This window comes from Nelusetta ayraudi, unplaced genomic scaffold (assembly GCF_046127955.1).
Source record: "Nelusetta ayraudi isolate G7.1 ecotype Tasmania unplaced genomic scaffold, CSIRO-AGI_Nayr_v1 ptg000070l, whole genome shotgun sequence".
NCBI lineage: Eukaryota > Metazoa > Chordata > Actinopteri > Tetraodontiformes > Monacanthidae > Nelusetta > Nelusetta ayraudi.
Genome location: NW_027466120.1, coordinates 3087501 through 3107562, shown reverse-complemented (window position 1 = coordinate 3107562; position 20062 = coordinate 3087501). Strand labels below are relative to the sequence as shown.

Sequence of the window (20062 nt, the reverse complement as noted above, 5' to 3'; positions counted from 1 at the left end):
GGAAGCTCATTCATCATCAACATTCATTCACTGTAATCACAAATCCTTTTTTTTTTTTTTTTGGTAAAGCAAAAGCTGACTTTTTTTTTTTTTTTTAGGCAAATAAACTTGTCAGATCATGCCATATAGTTATCACTCTCCTTGGCAATGTCAGTCGTCTATGAAAAGTGAATCTCCCTAGGCGAACACGGTAGTGCATGGGAAAGAGTTGTACAGCCAGCACAGAAGCACACTTTCATCTAAGTGTGATTTCTTGAAAAATCTGCTTTCATTTTGTCTCCTTAGGTCTAAGGAAAATGATCCGTTTTCAAACAACTATCACTTTACGAACGTGTTAAAAGTTACGTTCACACCAAGTGCAGCTGTTGCCGTAGATGAACACAGTTCATGAGGGTGAATATGGGATGCAGGCAAGTGAAAACTTAAGTTTTTTTTTTGCTTGCCCTGAATCCTTTGACTTCTGAATAACATTCATTTGAATATAGATCGCTGATTCAACCAAGCTGTCTGTGTAGACTTGAATTGATCCCATCTTTTCGAGCACTCCGGCTTTTTTCCTCATCCATCACGTTTAGTAATTCGCACCTGCTTATGTGCGTTTGTGTCGCAAGGCTCCTATTTGAGGTCTTCCTGGACAGGTTCCAAAAGCCTGGGGGGCCCTTCGATGAAAAAGTGCTTACAATGCATAGAAGGCATGTTGTAACCCTGCACCATGTTGTATGAAAGCAACATGTGGATCCTCTGGTTCTCTAACCGGTTTATTTGGGGCTTATGGAACAAAAGAAAGTCTCTTCACTTGGAGACCAACCCTCGCATGAAAACAATCCCTACCGTGCCTGAGGACGTTTGACTAGTGTGAGCGCTCCATGCTATCCTCACATACGGTACATAAACACTGAAGTCGTGTTTGAGTGGACCGCCACTGAAACAGGGGGGTGGTAGTGTTTAAAGTCTTAAAGTTCGCTTCACTTCCTGTGTCTGGCTCAAATTTAACTGACTAAACACTAAACGACTTGCCCACCAGGGGAAGGTGCGCAGGTGACTGGCTGGTGGAAACTGAAAATACGTTCCAAGAAAAATCTTGGATCTCCGGCTGTCAAAGAAAGTTCCCATGCTCATTAAGTGATGTTTGGACATGTTCTTCTCCCTCCTTATGAAAAAGATTTACCTCAATTTATGCCTTATCATTTTTATGAGATGGACTCTTTTGAAAGAGAAGATTTGGCAGCCATGCCAGTGCCAGTTGGAATTGAACAGCTCCAAGCATTAGTGAGGTATGTACTAATGAACGCACGCTGTAGGTGTCGCGCACATTTGTGTACATACTGATTGTTTGGTGCTGTGATTAACAACAGCTTCTTCGCTGTCCCACACAGCAGCAAAAGTGGTATGAACTTGTCTGACTATAACTCTTAAAACGATCTTCGAAAAATTAGTAGTAAAGGATGTCCCTTTCCGCTTTGGTGTGAATGTTAATGAACTTGAAAATTAACATTGCATCGCTACAAAGTGTACTTCTACTACTAAGTTCAGCAGCCAGAGCTGGAATTTAAATTTCTGAGCAAATATTGGATGTGTTAATATCAACCAGTCAATCCACTGTGTGTCTGGTTCTAACATTAGTTTGAGGGTTTTTTGCTTAGTACTCAATGGACTTTATCCGTTTTTTCAGTAGCTGAAATAAGGGTTATTAAATAACATATGATTTATCTTTTATTGTTAATTCTGTGTTCGCAATGTCCCTGACTCACTAAACTGTATGAAAGTGTTATCATACAAGTTCATGACAAATATTTAAAGCTACTAATGTGGATAATGAGGTCAACAAGTTGATGGTCAACTACCATTATCTTTGTCATCTAGACAAATCCCATGAGCATTTTGTGTATGTCACCATCTTGTGGCGCCACTATTACTGCCGAGTTAGAAATGAATGTAGCTGTCAGCCACATTAATCTTTAGTCTTGGCAATGGGTAATAGGTCATTTGTCTATAACTATCTATAACTATTGCCACTGCTTCGGACGTTGAACAGTTGCGCTGCAATATTTGCATGGCACAACCAACAGCAAGATGGGAACAGTCGTTTAGCAGCATAAAACACAGGCAGTTGGATCGGCGGCGGTGTCAACTGTATCCTTTGACTTTAATGAAGACTTTTTTTCAAAGCAAGGCGTTCACATGGGAAAATGTCACATTTGAATAGTTGTTTTGACAGCATGATTTGGCTCAAACGACAGTATGAGTTTTATATCGAGCTCTTTGTCGTCCGCACCCTCGTTGGCACGCCCCGCGTCGACACGCACCAGCGCATGAACACCAATGTTGCGCTTTAGCTCAAATCTTCATAGGCCTCATTCAGTCCCGACCCATCTTCAAAATGCACTGCACAGTGTTGACGGCAGTTTGTCGTGAGCTGTGCCACACCTTAATTAAATCCAAGGTACACACAGTGACATATGATTTAGCATGGTTGGGACCATTCTGCAGCAGCTCCCCTGCGATTGAAAGTGAGCGGTTGTCCCCGTTAGTGTCAACGTGACTTCGACTCCACACATTGGGATCGACAGAAAAGCTTTGTCACAATGTTTTCAGCCCATGTTGCCATCTACCTGGCGGCTGCTCAGAACAACAGCACATATGAGATTTTAAGAGGGTGCACGCTGTCACGCCCTTCAACACGGGGAATGCCCATCCGCTGGCTCTGTTTCTCATATGGGTGTAACACGGCTTCATGGCTTTTGCGGAGAATATTTCACAGCCTTGTCTTAAATCAACCTTCTTTTTTTGGGGGGTCCATGACTGAGGGGCTGTTTTTGTGTGACTGGATTTAAAAAAGGTCGACTCAGTGACATGAAAAGCACAGTGAACAGGAGATTTGCACAGCAGGAATGTGGACGAGGCTAGTTTCCTCGAGATATTACAAAGATCAATATGCTGTTTAGTAATTATACAAAGACATCATAAATCATGGCGTGGAAAAAATGTCATTACTCTTTATACCATTATTACTTAGCTGTGTTCCAGGCACAAACACTTACTTAAAGGTCACAACTGCCTCTCGGCCTACTACTAATAAGCGTCCTTACTGATAAAAGTAGATAGGCCAATTTTATACACCTCAAGCAAACTTGCCATTAATTCTGAATTAATTTTCTGTTTGTTCGCAAGCGAGCAGACACTAACGTGAGCTAGTATTCTGACGCCATAACACCGCATCGTGCGAAGATTTAGCATGCTTCTTTCTCATTAAAATGCACTTATACTCTCAAAGCATTAAGTGTTTAGGGCAGCAGTAGGTGACCTGGAACACACATGCGTGAGCAAATATTAACATGGGTACAAATAAAACATTTGGCTAAACGACAGAGAGGTGTGTCTTTGATTTCTCCGACATGTTGTCATTATCATGTTGTGATATTGTTGTAGTAATTACTATGCACGCAAAAAAAACAGCCAACCACCAACCCAGTGCATTCAGTTGAGGTATCTCTGGTCTGTTCTTCATGGGGATGGAATTTAAAGCTGTTCTTGGTCTGTCAAACCTGTTATTTACTGCATTTGCACTGTTTAACTTGTCGTGGGTGTGTCCCCTCCAAGCAGCGGTGTAAGCAGGGATTGGCTCCAACCTCTCTGCATTAGGTGATTGATAGATAATGGGTGATAGAAATCAAACGTAATTGATAGGTACATCATAGTTGCTTTTTTAAAAAAACAAAAAACAAAACACAACACTGTCTGCATTTATTCTAGATTGGCCTTCTCTACTGCTACTCCAGGAAATGCTAAGCTGGTTCTTTTTTCGTGGCTGTCCTGCAACTTGTTTCATCCCGATGAACTGGTAACTCAAGGGTGTACTGTCTTTGCTCTGAGTTCGCACTCCGGAGCCCCTGATTGCATCATAATGGACGTTGAGAGACAATTAATGTGTGTCGTATACCTGTCTGTCAAAGTCAAAAGGCAACACAAAATCGTTCTACCCTCAGGTGGTGAGAGTTCCAAAACATGAACTGACAAATGTATGGGCGTAGTCCAGATGCAAGGGTGCAACTTATGCTCTCTGCATACCTTTTTGGTGGCTAGACGTGATATTAAACTTCCATGCCAGCTTCATTGCCCGGATCTCAAGTCTAAAATTGTGGCCATTCATTTTAAATGCGACCCACAGGGAGTGTTTTCGAGAAACGGTAAGCCTCCATTCAACTGTGACAACACCAACAAGCAACTGTTGCTGGCTGCTACCAGCAGATGCAGCATTTTTTACACTATTAAGAAAAGTAAAAGGCATTTCTTTCTCAATATGGACGTGTGTTTCACTGTATTTTTTTGGCAACAGCTTAGCTAAAGGCCGTGATGCTAGTAGCAACTAGCCACGGGGAGTTGACGTGCAGAAAGTGCCAACACCCCTCACAGAACTAATCGGAAGTCTCAAGTTGTAGCAATCCGGCTAACTTAGCATTGCAAATCTGTTTGGATCACTTGCCTACGATAAATAAAACGGTCGACCAATCATCTTCAAAGTTTTGCTTCCCCCTTTACAGATATTTGCAGTGGCACTTGTTACCATGTGGAGTTATGAGAAAAAAAAAGACTCAGGACAACGTTCATAAGACACAGCAAATCACTCAGGTTATGCCATGCTAGGTTTTCGGGGTTTTTTGTTTGTTTCGTTTTTTCCCCCATAAAGAATAGAACGTACTGCTGAGACACTTAGAGGGAAACACAAGGAGACTCAGAACAGACAGCGGCTCCGTGCGAGAAGTCAAGTCATCACGAGTGAGTCACGAGGCATCGCTGCTCGTCCTCCTCGTCCTCCTCCGTCTCTTCGTCCCTGGCATGAGGAACGGAGGTCAGCAGCAGGGTGTCGGCATGCACCTCCTCGTCGTCCGACTGGATCACGGGCGTGTCCGCGCCGCCCACGCTGACCTCGCTGGAGGCGGACGACGTCGAGGAGGCGCGCAGCTTGGCGCCCCGGTGGACCTCGGTCTGCCTCTTGAGGGGCGCGTGCTCTCTGTAGACCACCTCGGCATCCTCATCTTCCTCGTCCTCCTCATCTTCATCCTCGCCATCTGTGAGGCAGAAGGCACTGTTGATCATTTTGCATATTTCCTGTTCTTTTTTTTGTCCACCTGCGGTGCTCATATTTTTTTGCAAACATTATTGTCAGGCTAAAACGTTTCGTATTTTCTCATTTTAGCCTGGAAAATATTTTCAGTATAATAAACAAGTAAATACGAATGAGACATCCAGTGTGTAAAATTCTTAAGGAAGCCCGGTAGTTAAGGGATCTTTTATTAACAATGATTGTGAACATGAGTGCAGTGGCGGCTGCTTGCACCTGGTAACGCCGACACCAGTGCGCCCTCCTCTGAGCTGGAGCCCGAGTTGAGGAAGACGTCGAGGGCCTCCTGGTCCGACACGTCCATCAGATCCATCTGCTCCAGGACGTCCACGTTCACCTCCATGGAGGAAATGCTCCCCATGGGTGCTGTGCGTGAATAGGAAGCAGCACATCAAAATATGTCACATGATCACCATGTGTGTCACATGATCACCATGTTATTAACGTGTGAATACTCCGTTCACTACGATTTATCAACATCTTTTCGTGACACGTTCTCTCACAGGATCTGTTCTTTATTTGTTTTAAAGATCAACCTCCTACTGTCTTGTTTTCAGACAGACACTTGGTTCCTTGTCGTAAAACTGTCACGTTTCCAATGCAGGAATGTCTCCTGGCGCAAAACTGTCGCTCACGTTTTCTGCTGTCAATCTGCAGGTGAGAGGAGGGCAGGTAGTTGTCCACGTCATGCTGGTAGACTTCCTCAAAGAGGCGCTGTTTCTCCCTGAGCTTCAGGTGTTGAGCGGAGTCGTTGTCCCGAACCCTCTGCGAGTTGTCGGTCTCCGCTGACCAACAAAAACACGGCAGGCAAAGAAATAAAGCCAGATAATGATTAATAAGATAGTGTCATTTGTCATGATCATATGAAGCACATTTTTTTTTATCACATGTCAAAAAACACAAAGAGGTCTGACAAATCTCCTTGTGAGGCTGCTGGTCGTAGAGTCACGTTTTGTTTAAATTATTTCTTGTCTTGATAATCCACTGCTTGGATCTAATAAATGTGATTTGCTGAGGTTGTCATCAGCCTCTCTTAAGTGCCCATTCCAATGTCTCTGGAAAGAAGGAGCATTCTAATAATAGCTCATAGTATGACGTCAAAAGCCACAAAGGAGACATTTTAGCATCTCACCAAAATAAAAAGGTTAGACCTTACACCTTGGCTCAGTTTTAATGGTCTAAAATGAGACACCTGCCTTTCTTTGCATCTTTTGAGGAAGAAATTGACCGAGATGAGCAATGTTTTTCAGTTGCGTGACACATTGCTGCATGTTAATAATAGTAATATTAAAATGCCTCCGTCGAATGGGAACACAAAACTTTCCAAGGGATGAACTGACCGTCACATGAAATGGAATATATGTATACATTGATCTGTCCCTTTTTTGTAAGTATACCTTGCTCATACCAGGTACCTAATAAAGAGGCCACTGAGTGTTGTAGAGGCCTGCAACTAGTGGTTATTTGAGTTCCCATTGCCTTTCTATGGTCACCACCTAGTCAGCCCACTCTGACCTGCCTTCCTTGGCATAACTGGGACCAGGGATGTTTTCTCTCCCTGGGACCAGTCTCTGTAAACCCCGGAGATGGTTATGATGATTGAAAATCCCAGTAGAAGTAATTAGTAGATGTAGAAGTTATCCCAGTAACGTCACTTCAGCCCTCTTTCTTCACCATTCCGATGCTCGCTTTAAACTTCAGCAAGTCGTCTCCGCCACTGGGTCATGACTCAATGCATTGAGTTGCTGCCATGTGATCGATTAGCAATCTGTGTCGACAAGCAATTGAACGCTGTACCTAATGAAGTGGCGTGTCTGTTTAGATATCATCAAATCTGTCAATAAATAACATTCATTTGTATGGTGCTTTTCACAGACAAACTCACAAATTGCTTTACTGTAATAAAATACAAACCGTAATGTTAAATACAATAATACATATGATCGGGTTGCAAGGAAAGAGGAGCAGCTATGGTTTCTGTGGAACTTAAAAACAGACAAGACAAGGCAGAGTGCCTGTCCATACAGGTAGGTTTTAAGGTGCGTCTTAAAAATGTGAAACAGATGTTGCAGAGAGTTGCCAAACTCAGTGGGAGAGTGCTCTACAATTTGGGCGAGACGCTCAAAGACTCACACGCCCCTTGTGAGTTCAGGGTCTTGTGCGAGGAGCCACCAACAGGCGAAGCACTTCAAACTGGATCCTGAAAGTGACAGGAAGCCAGTGGAGGGAGGTCAGAACAGGAGGAGAGTGGCAATCTGTCAATTTTGCTGAAAATGCATATTGACAGATTGCCTGAGAAGGACAGTAGGCTGTCTGCAGGTCTGCACCCAGCGCTGGCCCAGGCCGTGCTGACCAGCTGCGGTTGTGTAACGGCACTACATCCTCCCCAGGACACGCTGCCTCTTCACCCACTGGGCTCTGCGGAGCTGACACTTTGACTCATGTCACTAGCGATGCTGTGACTGCGTGTGTGTGTTCCCTTAAAATGCGCGCTTCTGTGTTCATGCTGCAGCCCACCGCATCGCTGTTTCTAAGAACATATTTAATCAGAGTCATGAAACTGGAGCTGCTGCGTTCCTCATGTGGGAACGCACCGAAAACAAGTACAACAGCGCCACCTAGTGAGTATCTCTGAGAACATTAGCCCCAAACACTCTTTGCTCTTATAAGCTGTGCGCACTGCTGGTCTTGATGGAGCTCTGCACCCACAGCTGATCAGCGTTAATCATTAAGCTTTGGCGTACATGTCTGGCACACCTGGCAGCTGCTGAACAATCAACACACCTGTCACCCATCCATCCAATCAGCCACAGCTTGTATAGGTCACCTTCCTCCTGGCTTGCTGTGTGCTCTTTGGTCTCACAACTGATATCTATCTCTAAGTTATTCATAAAACCTTTTTAAATATTTTCTTTTTTACCCACCACAATGAATATGTAATTGTCCTTCAGAAATTAATTTTAAACAAATTTGAATTTCCTGTAGCCTGTGTTTTTCCCCCCGTAAATTCAGGTGAATGACACCTCAAACCCAGCGTAAAGACTGACTAAATTAAAAAGTGACCAAAAGCTGAAACTTTCCCCCGTCTTTTTCTTATGTTAGGCTGCCATTGGTGCGACTTTTATCCCTTTTCTTTGTTGGCCCCGGCCTCAAGCGGGTGACTTGTACGGATGTCCTCCGTTTCACCCCAAGACGGCTGCGAAAGTCTCCGGCACCCTTGCGACCCCGCAGGATTAACACTAATGGAAAATGGCTGATTCGTGGGACCCACGATCAGGTAAGACACAAGCAGCGGCTTGAACAAGCGAAACCTTCCCCGTTTCGGTGGCTCCCGTGTGCTGTTATTCGGCAGCGTTCAGGACCCCGAGACGGAGGAGTCACCGCAGGCCGCACTGCCGTGGCGACGTCTCTGATGATGATGAAACTATACAGCTTACGTAAACTGCTCGCTGCGTGTACTGTATAGCCCGTGGAGGGCTTGCCTGAGTCATGCACGAGCTGAGCTCCAGGTCTCCATCTGTCTGCCCCCACATGGGAAAGACGCACGTATGGAAAAGACTTAGTCATCCAAGATAACCTCGGAGATTTACTCGGCTGTCGGAGGAGGCGTAGGCTGGGCGAAAATCTTATGCTAATGTTTCCTGAAATACATTTCCATCCAAATGTTGTTTTAATATCCTTCCATCTTTTTAAATAAGTGTTAATGCACGCCAATGACACACACGTAGAAAGTATTTTTATTTTTTGGGGATTTGCACTGATGAATCTTCCCTATTCTTTTCGTACCTATGCATACAATGGGCTTAGACATGCAGATGTGACCTAAATTTAAGTAGTGGTGACATCAGCAAAACATCTGATAAGCTGAAAATCATCCGAGCATCAGAGCATGAAGGGAAAACGATGACGAGCTGTTCATTTAAATGCAGCAGTACTGGTTGACATCAGCTGATGTGCCAATCCTGCTGAAAGTGGGAGTAGGAAGTAGTAGAAGCCCAAGACAAATGACAGCAAATGACAGCAAAAATGACAAATCAACTGAACCGCTCTGATTTCCCCCTTGAAATGTAACCCGTCCATCGCGCCCGCCTCCAAAAGAAAGTGTTTTCAGGAATAAGTCTTGAGGTTTAATTGGAATCCATAAGCAATCGGGAGGCACAAGAGCGTGAGCTCAGTTCTTGGAAGCACTGCAGAAGACCAGGAAGAGAAGTCTGCCGCTAATGGTAACAACACACAATCTGCTTTTGTTTTGTCTACCCACGTTCACAGTCGGGCCGAGTCAACACCAGAGAATTTTAGCATTCTAGCATGAAAATCTGGTCAGACTCAAATTGTCAAGTCTGAAAATCATGCAGCGCTGAACGCATATTAGCATCGTGGCAGTATTTTTGTCTGAACTGAACAGTGTTGGCACACTAAATGAGGTAAATGAAAACACTCTGCTCATCACACATGGATAGTGTGATACAGTGACGAATCTGATTGGCCCACTGGAATTTAATTGAGAGGCACTTCACCCAAAAACCTTTTTGCTTCCCCCTCTGCAAGACTGTGTTGGGGACTAATTACCAGATGGATACTTGGGACAAATCCAGAGGTTGTAGAGAAATGTTCCGTCTGCTGAAGCGGGTTGACAAATCAATAAACTGAGACACAACACAAGAGTAACCCCAAAAAAACAAACAAGAGAAAGCCTGAACCACCTCAGTAAAACAACACATCCATTTCCATCCGTTCCAGATTTATTGATGAATTGAGTTGAGTTGTTTTTGTTCGCATGGCTCCCACTGAAACATGCATGTGCATGCAAGGGAGCAGCTCTCTGACATTCCTTCACTCCAGCGATCTGTGACAATACCTGTGCCCCCTTACCCACAAATCCCTGCTCCGTCCATGAAGCATAATCACCCAGGGCTTAGCATTACATAACAGTGCTACGGCTTGCATGCCCTATACCGCCAGACTCCCACTGCACTGTCGCGCATGAGCATGGAGCTGTGACTCCTGGTGCGTGCGTGCGTGCGTGTGTGTTGGCTGAGTTGGTGGGAAAGAAAGAGCAGGAGGAGAAAAGGAAGAAAGAATGAAGTTTGCAAAGACTGGGAGGCTGGGCAGCATTACGTAAGCTGGGCCTGCTGTGCGTTATTGCTGGCTGCTGTGTAGTAAGTGCGGTGTCAGTGATTGGGAGGCCTCAGCTGAGCCTCCGACTTTACTTATACTTTTACACAGGCGTTTGCTTTCCATTTTAAAACATTTTTAATCCCCTGCGCTGCTCGATCCAAGTCACCGTTTTGGCCTAATGCTGAAAACTGCTTCCGTCCGGGCTTCTCTTTAACAGGAAGGTGGCAGCGATGCAACACTAATGTATTTCGAGCCGAGAGAGAGAGAGAGAAAGAGAGAGAGAGAGGGTGCCTTGTGATTTGTATGCCCTCTCAGGGAGGAGGAGAGAAAAAAAAACAGCTTTCCTCCAGTGGACATAAATCTTTTTTGTGCTCTTCCTCTGCGCTCTGTCTTTCCTCATCGTGCCGCTGCACCAGTTTTCAACGGCCCCTGCAGGTACTGAGGCAGGAAAGTGGCTGTAAAGACGTCCCTGGATATCAAACCCCCCAACACACACACACACACACACACACACACCCCTGCCTCCCCTGATGCAATTTGCACAGGCTGTTTATATCAGAGCCCATTTTGCTGACTGAACATGCCGGGCGCAGATTTCATGTGTCTTGACACAACAGGAGCTGGGCGTGCGTGCGCGTGCGTGTGCATGCGTGCGCGTGCGTGCTTCAGCTGCGACTGGGGCCGGAGGTGACAGCTTAGCTGAAGCACATGATTTCTTCATCCCTCTGATCCTTTTCCTACTTTCACCGCTCCGCTCCTGAGAACCTGCACTGCTCCTCCCCCCTCCCCCCCCGCAGACGTCAGGCCCTTAAACTGTTTGGTTTATCCTCCGCTATGCGGTGTGAGATCGTTCCTTCCTTTTTTCGCTTGTTGCGGTGAAAAGACACCACGACTGCGCCGGGAAAAAAAAATGGCGCAGTCGTTCATCAAGGGGGACGGGGGTACCGTTGAACAACAAACTAAACAAAAACACACACATACACGGGCACAAATGTTCCTATTGAGCCAAAGAGTCACATGGTGAAGCATTGAATCCCCCCCCCGTGGCAAACTGGGTGAGAAGGAGCGAGAAAAAAAAAAAGAAGCAATCCCATGATCTCCTCAGTATTTCCCCGAACACAGAGGCCTGGGTGTTTGTGTCGAGAGGCAGCAAATCAGTCTCACCGCTCGGCCGCTCGCTTTTGACAGCCCATCCATCTGAAACGTCGACCCCTCTCCCCCTCCCCTCCCCCGCTGCAGCCTGTCAGGCAGCTTTTAGCGCTCTGCGGCTACATCACTTTAAGGTGCCGCTGCTGTTATTTACCAAACCGACGGCTCGGCCGCGCCAGCAAATACGAGGAATTCAGAAAAAATAAATGCCTCTTTGGCAACATGCACACTCGCACAAAACACACACATGCATAACTATCAACAAATCACACAGCCAAGAGGTGGGAAGTCATTCCAGGCTAATTCCTGAGACGCTCGAGCATTTGCAGAAAAGTCTCTAATATTTTTCTCTCTGAGACAATGGACTGCAGAGAACAACGCTGTGACTTCTCATTATGTTTACTTGCTTCCCATGCAAGGTTCCCATCCAGGAAACCTGTCTGACCTCCCACCCCCTCCGTCAGTGTACCCCCATCCCCCGCTCCCTCCCCCCCACCTCCACCCACCCGCCATTCCCATATTCCTAATGCATTTAAAGCACTTCACTCCCAGCCGAACGTGAGCCGTGTTTTAGCCGCAACCTATTAAGGTCAATCAAACCAGGGGGCTTTTAGTGAGTCTCTGCCCGAGTCTCTTTACACCAGCGAGCGTCCGCATCCAGCCGGGGGGGGGCACATATTAATTAGCGAGGCAGAGTTCCTGCTGCAAACAGGTAGCAGTTAACACGTCCTCCCCCCCCGATCGCCGTGCTATTGCTGGGGTCAGAGCCCAAGACGTAGCAGTTATCCCCTCACCATGATTAAACCTCATCAGCATCAACCAGGACGCACCGCCTCCGAGAGCTGTCAGGTCCACTCGGTCAAACGAGAAGAAAAAAAAATGAAAAGAGCCATGCGCTCGTTACCGCTACTTTGAACAAGCAGGCATTTAAAACAACAGAAGAAGAGGAAAGCAGCCCCGCTATGAATGAAGTTGGTTTCAGAGGCTGGAAATAAGAAGTGAAGGCATGTTGGAGTATGTCAAAAACATCTTGGATTTAACTGTTTTCACTGCAGCTTTGTATACAGTGAAGATGAGGCGGGGGGAGGGGGGGGGGGATTACATAACGGTCGTGTTGTTGTAAAATAAAGAAAGGCATTAAAATCAACAAAAAATCCATTAAATTCAAAATAGTAAACAGTTCAGTTTCGTTGAGACGCTCTTACAAGGCAAACTAAACAGACCAAGAAAGTAATCATGTACACACAGATGACAGTCCTGTCAGCACAGTTGTGTGTTTTTTCTTGTTTTTCTCTCGGTTACTTACATGCCAGACGCTTGTTGTGGTTGGCCGACCCGGTAGACGACATGATCCAGCGGAGGTCCGTCCGTCCGGCTGGAGAGGGGCTCACTCCTGCCTCTGTGTGTGTGTGTGTGTGTGTGTGTGTGTGTGTGTGTGTGTGTGTGTGTGTGTGTGTGTGTGTGTGTGTGTGCGCGTGTGTGTGTGTGTGTTGGGCTTCCCTCGTCCCCTCCTGTCAAGGCTCGCGGCCAGGATGCTGGTGTGTGTCGCTGCTGGTCATCTGGTCATTGCATCCCTTTTGACTCTGGCGCGGCGACTTCCAGAGATGCGGCAACTCGCACCACACTCAACCCTCCCTCCCTCTCTCCCACTCAACCCTCCCTCTCTCCCAGCCTTCCCCCTTCCTCCCTCCCCCCCCTGCTCTCGTCGCTTTCTCCCGCTCCGCTCTGCCTTTTTGCTGCGTTGGCTCGCCCCACCTCCCACCACCCTCTGTCTGATCGCCTTGGCTGTTCTTTCAAGGTTTTCCCTCTCGCTGCTTCACACTCTCTCCTTGGCTCCCCTCTCTGTGTCTCACAGTCACACACACACACACACACACACACACACACACACACACTGAGGCTCCGCTGTGTCAGACACACTCGCTAGGGTTGTAAAGAGCCATGCAGTTTACGGATGATGATGATGATGATGATGATGACGATGATGATGATGATGAGGGTGGGGGTGATACAGTGGGCTATGGTGCCGTGGCCTGTACCAACTGGTGACAACAAAGGGGTCTGAAGGATCAGAAGACGCGGAGGCCTCTTGCGTAACAGCGAGTAGCGTACCAGGACGAGGCCCCTCCCCCGTCATCTGATGCCGCTCTGATTGATTTTCTGCGCACTGAGTCATATATTCTTATGCCATTGGGGAAGGACCGCTCAAGAGGTGACTCGTGACGGGAAGCTGGTGTAGAAAATTACATCTTGTCGCGCTTCCTCTGGAAGAATCACTTGTAATGATGGTAAACAATTACACATAAAATGACTATGAATGAATGAATACTCTTAAAAAAAATAGTGCAATTTATCAAAAGCTATTAGTTGCCTTGATAAACTCTCCGTGAATGAGAAAGTTGAATATATTCAGTGTTTCCTTTTTTATTTCCCTCTTGTTGATGAATTAATTTCCTATGACAAGGTCAATCGCTTAACAAAACAATTAGAACATTTTAACACATCCATTGGCGTCCTAGCAGCAGCGTACAGGCAAGTGTTATTTTTGTGCATGTAGCGGCACAAAAGTCTAGCCAGTGAGCTTTTTTTTTTTTTTTTGCTGGATTGCCTTCTTGCTAAACTTTGCGCTCAAACATACACTTAAAGAAAGAATAAAGCGCCAGTCTTGCCAGGAAGCTAAAACGTAGTGTTTTTATTGAAACCTGTAAACAGAGGTCTAAATAATGCTATTGTCTTTATCTATGATCATTTTTCTGGGTGGTTAATAGTGTCAGAATAGGGCCAAAACTGGCCTGATATGACATTTAATCTCAGCCCACCTGCATTAAATTTGGTCTAAACTTCTAAACTTTGCTCTGTCTGTCCAACCGCTGTGACAGAAGAGCATCTCTGACAACAAACTCTGCAGTCGGGCACAAAAATCTCTCCAAACCAATGGAGTTTGTTGACAGTGTGGGTGTCAGGGTCTGTTTGTGTGACGCTGTTTCACTTGTGTTGTTGACTTCCTGGTTTCAAGCATGGTGCCGCGGGGAAGTCAAACAGTGATGTTGATTTCTCGTGTCACTCCAAGTAATACGCTTCCTATTCTGTCATGTTCATATTATACATGTGGAGTAATTGTATACAAATAAATAAAAAAAATTTATGAATGGTTGGGAGATGTGATTTAAAGTGCTTTTTTATTGTGCGTTCATCTTGGAGAATTTTTTATTTATTTATTTATTTATTTTTAGACTGATCAGAAACCCTGATTCCTGCAAAAAGAAAAAACATTACGCATTTAATATCTGCAGCAGTACATTTGGTATCCCACTGAAATCTGCTGGGCCTTAAAACAAAAGGATCATCCCTCTGACTCAATCTCAATGACTGAGTCCAATTTGTGAAGAAAGAAAGAAAGAAAGACAGACAGAAAGTCTGCTGGGTGCAATTCTACCCCAGGCACCGTCGTGTGTTTAGCAGGCTGCGCCACTTTATCAGGCTGAGGTGTCTAATGGACAGTTTTACTACTTTGCTCCTGGAAAAGGCCACGGAGCGGCGGCAGAGTTTCCTCACCGCTGATTAACGCTCGCCACCTGCAGTCTTATTGGGATCTAAATTAAAAGGCGACAAACCCTTTTACCACTTTATTAACAATCGATGACACTGGATCTGTTTGAAAGCAAGTCTTTAATTAATTATGCATGTGCAGCAACAGGCAGCCCCACTAATATCCCTTGAGCCAGATTCTGTAGCAATTAGACAGACGGATGGATAGAAAGATACATAGATATTTTATGGCCTTGGACATTTTTTTTCTTTTTTTAATGTGACCTTAAACGAGAGCATGAAAACACCCAAGATTCAAGCCCACATCCAAAAACACTGATTTGCACGCGTGCATGCACGCTGAAGCGGACACACGCCAGGGTTAATAGGCACTTAGCACCGCACCTCCTCGCGGGTCCGCTTCTGCCTCGCTTTTCCCTTCTAAAAGCCAATTACTTCACACTTCAGCAGCGACCGTCCCTCCACTTTCACCACTAATGTCACGGGGAAAGTCGCTGCGCGCCACGTGGAGAAAGAGATTTGATATGATTTACAGTCTGCGGCGCTGTTTTTTTTTTTTTTTTTTTTTACCGCAAACCGTCAGCTGCGCTCGCGTGTGAAATGATCGATAACGTTCTCACAGACTCGGCGTCACCCGTCACGCCTGCAGTTAAGTCAGCCAGCCGCCGCGCTCGACCCGTCCGTCAGTGCACACCGACAGCGACTGATTCGCAACCTTCTCCAACCAACATTTGGGCCAATACTGGCATCTGCTGGTAGCAGACGCGTATTACAACTCATCTGACCTTTCCTGTAACTGTAACCAAAGAGCACGATAAGCACTTTCAACATTTTCCCACAACAAAGTGACTTTGAATTTGGAGTCAAATTGTACCACTGGTGAAATATATATTTTTGCCATTGTGCCTTTTATTTCCCTGACCTCGATCAGTCGCGTTTCAAAATTCTCTTGCAGGGTGAAAATACTCCACACAACGTTTAATTCATTCAGGTAAACCGAAGGGGATTTCCAGAAACTGTTACTGTGCGCGCGCTTTCAGCGTTTGTGTCCATGTGCGGTGTGAATGTTTTTTTCTTCTTCGTTTTTTTTTTTTTTTTGTCTGCATGCTTGTGCGTGCGCCGATCTTAGTGCCTGTTGCTCCATGTGCTTTATCAGCCTCGGCTTCCTCTTTGAAACTGTGTTGTCTCAATTTTCTGCAGTGCAGTCTCTGATGTGGCTTGTGAGTCACGGTGTGGTGAGCATGCACATATGCACGCGCGCGCACGTGGTCGTACGAGCACGCGCACAGAGGCACATGTGCTCGGATGCTTGCTTGCGTGCGCGCGGACACACACACACACACACACACACACACACACACACACACCATTCACTATACTGGCCTTTTTTCAGTGCATTTCCCCTCTGATAAAGCAGCACAGCAAACTTTATTTTTCAACACAAAAGCTAAGCTGAGGTCACGCGCGCGCACATACACACACACACGCACGCGTGCGCGCGCGCACTCACACACGCACAGATTGAAAGAGAGACATGCACACCTTCACATCTTTACAGGCACCAGACAGCAGTCAAACTTTATTTAAAAAAAAACAAAAAAACAAAAAGAAACATCACAATGTGCTGTACAGGGATATTCTAGGGGTCACCATGGCAACAGACATCCAAGTGGCAAATGTATAAACGTGCACACCTGCCTGCCGGCGCGCCGAGCTTTTGCGCCCATGAACCTTCTCGTTAGACGGCGCCGAGGTGCTGTTTACTGAAAGTGGCAGGACAGAGCGGAGCAGACAGAAGCAGCGGCCTTTGTTCCACAGAGACGCTCGAGTCGACGTGTTAATTAGCCGCCGTGAGACGGGGGAAGTTGTGACTCGCGCGCAAAGAATCCAACAGTGAGCGACAACATCTTTGAAAGCAGCCGACGTTAGCGTGATGTTTAGCGCTCCTCGTTCCAGCGCCGCAGCTCGCCACGTCCTGCCCAGGCCCTCGCTGCTCACAGTGCACATATGTGCATCTGCGGCTCCACTTCAGGGAGCTTTCAAATTTGAATATATACCTATTTATACGAGTAAAAAAAATAAATAAAAAAAAGCCCCGACCCTTTCGCAAGCGTCGCCTCTTTGCAACACTCCGAAGCGTCGGTTCTTGGGCTAACGTGCTGATTTGTGATGTCAGTTTTGCAAGCGTGTGCAGCGTTTTGTCAGCGTCTAAATGAGATCTGGTGACTCATGTGGAGAAAACAAGCTGCTTGGACTGGGTGACTGACGGTATCGGTTTGACTCGCTGTGCTCAGCCTACAGCACACACACACACACACACACACGCACATACATACAAGCCTGTGTGCGTGCGCGCTCCTGGATTTAGTCAGATGAAAAATCAAACCGCACAGTGAAAAGGTTTGGGTGACCTGCAAATGTAAGGCCAAGCTATATTTTAGGCTTCCTGTTTGTAGAAATGTCAGAATTTGCGTGTGTAATTTTTATGAGTCAACACAACAGAAACCGCAGCTCGGTTCGCTCAAGGGAATTTGTTTATGTTCCAATAAACGGAGCGAATTTGTGCAGATTTTCACATCGTTTTTCAAGCGTTTTTCATCCTGGCCTACAGTGGAGCCGCACAGTTTTTGGCATTTCGATTTATTTTTTGACGCACAGGACTACACTGTCAGTCTAAGAAGCCTACTTTTCCCAAAATAACGTGTCTCTTATATTCGGCCCTCTGTTTACAGCCTCCTGTATGGTTCCTCTCGCTGGAACTGCCAGTGAGAGGCACCAACACCTTTGTGTGGACGTCATCGCTGTAGTAGTGTGAAGCATCAGCGAGCAGCATTTACAAGCATCCCTTTGTGATATCACAAAAGGCTAATTTCCCAGTATTTGGACACATCCCTTTCGTGTTGTATTCAAAGAAAATATTAAAGTATTTGTTGACGTGGGGACCTTTTCACTGTTGATGTTCTTCAAACCTCTGGGGAATTTATTAACGTGTGTGTGTGTGTGTGTGTCCATAAAGGATCTGTTGTGTGATACAGTAATGAAAAGACACGGTGCGTCTCACCATGAGCTTCCTTTAAACGGCTCCATTATTCATGTCCCCTTTGAGATTGTGCGTATTAGCTGTAATTTTTGCTGATAAAAGAGAGAGAGAGAGAAAAAAAAAGATGCATTTGGGTGTTTGACTGTGTCGGTGCTTGTGTGTGTGTGTGTGTGTGTGTGTGTGTGTGTGTGTGTGTGTGTGTGTGTGTGTGTGTGTGTGTGTGCGTGAATATATGCATGAGTATGTGAGTCACGCACCACTATCCAGTCCCCCGGGATTGGAGTTCTGATGCCCATCTTTCAGCTCCTCTGCTGCACAGTGAACCCAGTGAACCTTCTGCTGTTTACACTCTCCCCGCTCCTCCTATTCGCTCCGTCTCTATTTATCTCCCTCACACACTCGCATGCTCGCCTATTCTGCCTCCGTTTCCCTCGCTCGCCCCCCCCCCACCCCTCCTCCTCCACCCACCCACCCATCTCCCTCCAGCGCCCCGCAGTACATCTGCCTCTCTCACGCACCCGACGCTCTCCCTGCGCTCGCACTCCTTTTTCTCTCTCTTTCTCTCTCGCGCAAACCTTCCCACCCTCTCTCCCTTTATGACTTCGCCTCCCGCGCGGCTCGTCCGGCGAGTCTCGTTCGAAAAAAGAAAAGAAAAGAAAAGAAAAGAAAAAAACTCAAGACGGCGTCCGACGCCACAAGGTTCTCCGTCTGTCGGCGCTCCTCAAGCGCGGGAGACGCTTGGAGGAGGAGGAGGAGGAGGAGGAGGAGGAGAGAGAGAGAGAGAGAGAGAGAGGGAGTGAGAGAGAGGGGATAAAAAAGACTTAGGAGGAGCACGTGAGCAAAGTAAACCGTGATGAAGCCCTTCAAGCTTTTTTTTTTTTTTTTTTTTTTTGATTAAAAGCTCCGGGTGAAATGCCTGCAGGCATTGCAGACATTCCGTCCTCTCGCTGATATATATCCTCCTCCACGTCCTCATCGTCTCTCCAACACTCTCCTGCCATCAGGTTGCAGATATTGAAACGGCTGCTGTGCCGGCGGCCCCGTTTGGTTCGCTCTGTTTGATTTGCCCGGCAGCAGACTGCCACCAATGTGGCTCTTTTGTCTGTTTGGTGTGTGTGTGTGTGTGTGTGTGAGTGAGTGTGTGTGTGTGTTCATGCCTGCATGAGCAAATCTTTCATTTTCATGAATGAGGCTACGTGTGTGCGTGCAAGCGTGCCAGGGATAGTAAGGCAAGGATGAGACATGCTCCTCCAGCAAGATTTAAAGGCCATTTTAAGTCACTGGCTGATGTAACTCAACTCCCCACAACCAAAAAAAAAAAAAAAGCAGCAGCAGCAGCAGCAGCAGCAGAAGCAGCGTCATCTTTGGCCCCCCGAGCCTCTTGAATTGCCTTGCTTGCACATCTCTGGCACACTGTGGCACAGAAACACGCTATTAATAATACCGGTTAAATGTGAAGTCTAAAAGTGTGTGTGTGTGTGTGTGTGCACGCGTGCATGATTGTGTGCGCGTGTGTATGCATGCGTTGGGAGCCCATTGAGCTGTGCAGAGGAGGTACGAGCATCACATGGCGCGCACCTCAATGGAGCCGCTCACTGCTGCCGAAAGCAGTTCACTCGGTGTGTGTGTGTGTGTGTGTGTGTGTGTGTGTGTGTGTGTGTGTGTGTGTGTGTGTGTGTGTGTGTGTGTGTGTGTGTGTGTGTGTGTGTGTGAGAGAGAGAGAGAGTTGTATGTAGCGTGTGCATGTGTGTGTGAGTGTGAGAGAGCGTGGGGAGAGCAGGAAGGGGGCGGTGGGGGGGTTGGGGGGACGTTACAGTATGTAACATGTGCAGCCATGTGTGCATGTGAGGAGAGCCTCATGCTGTACAGGGGCTGCTATGAGGCGAGAAAATTATGCACTCCAGCACAGGTCACCGGGTTTATTCCTGTGCTGCCGCACGGCCGTTCCAGCAGCATCACTCTATCCTTGATCGCCGGCACAAAGACGGTGATTAGTATCTAAAAGGATGTCTCACCCGGGAATGTTGAATTCGACTTCTCAGCACAGCAGCCACGTTCACCGCCACGCTTTTGACGAGGCCCCC

General features: G+C 46.6%; 2 protein-coding genes across 2 annotated transcripts in view; one reads left to right on the top strand and one right to left on the bottom strand.

The window, feature by feature from the left end:
* Positions 1–3719: 3719 nt before the first annotated feature.
* On the bottom strand, positions 3720–13025 carry LOC142898636 (dysbindin-like). Its single transcript, XM_076041671.1, has 4 exons — positions 12696–13025; positions 5758–5907; positions 5339–5488; positions 3720–5069 (listed from the first exon to the last, which is right to left on the bottom strand). The coding sequence occupies exons 1-4, from the start codon at positions 12736–12738 to the stop codon at positions 4771–4773; spliced, it is 642 nt and encodes a 213-aa protein (XP_075897786.1). The 5' UTR covers positions 12739–13025; the 3' UTR covers positions 3720–4770.
* The window catches only part of LOC142898634 (uncharacterized), a 38325-nt gene continuing 26513 nt past the window's right edge, over positions 8251–20062 (top strand). The window contains exon 1 of the mRNA XM_076041664.1: positions 8251–8399. The gene's annotated coding sequence lies outside the window, so the exon portion shown is untranslated. The remainder of the gene's footprint in view (positions 8400–20062) is intronic.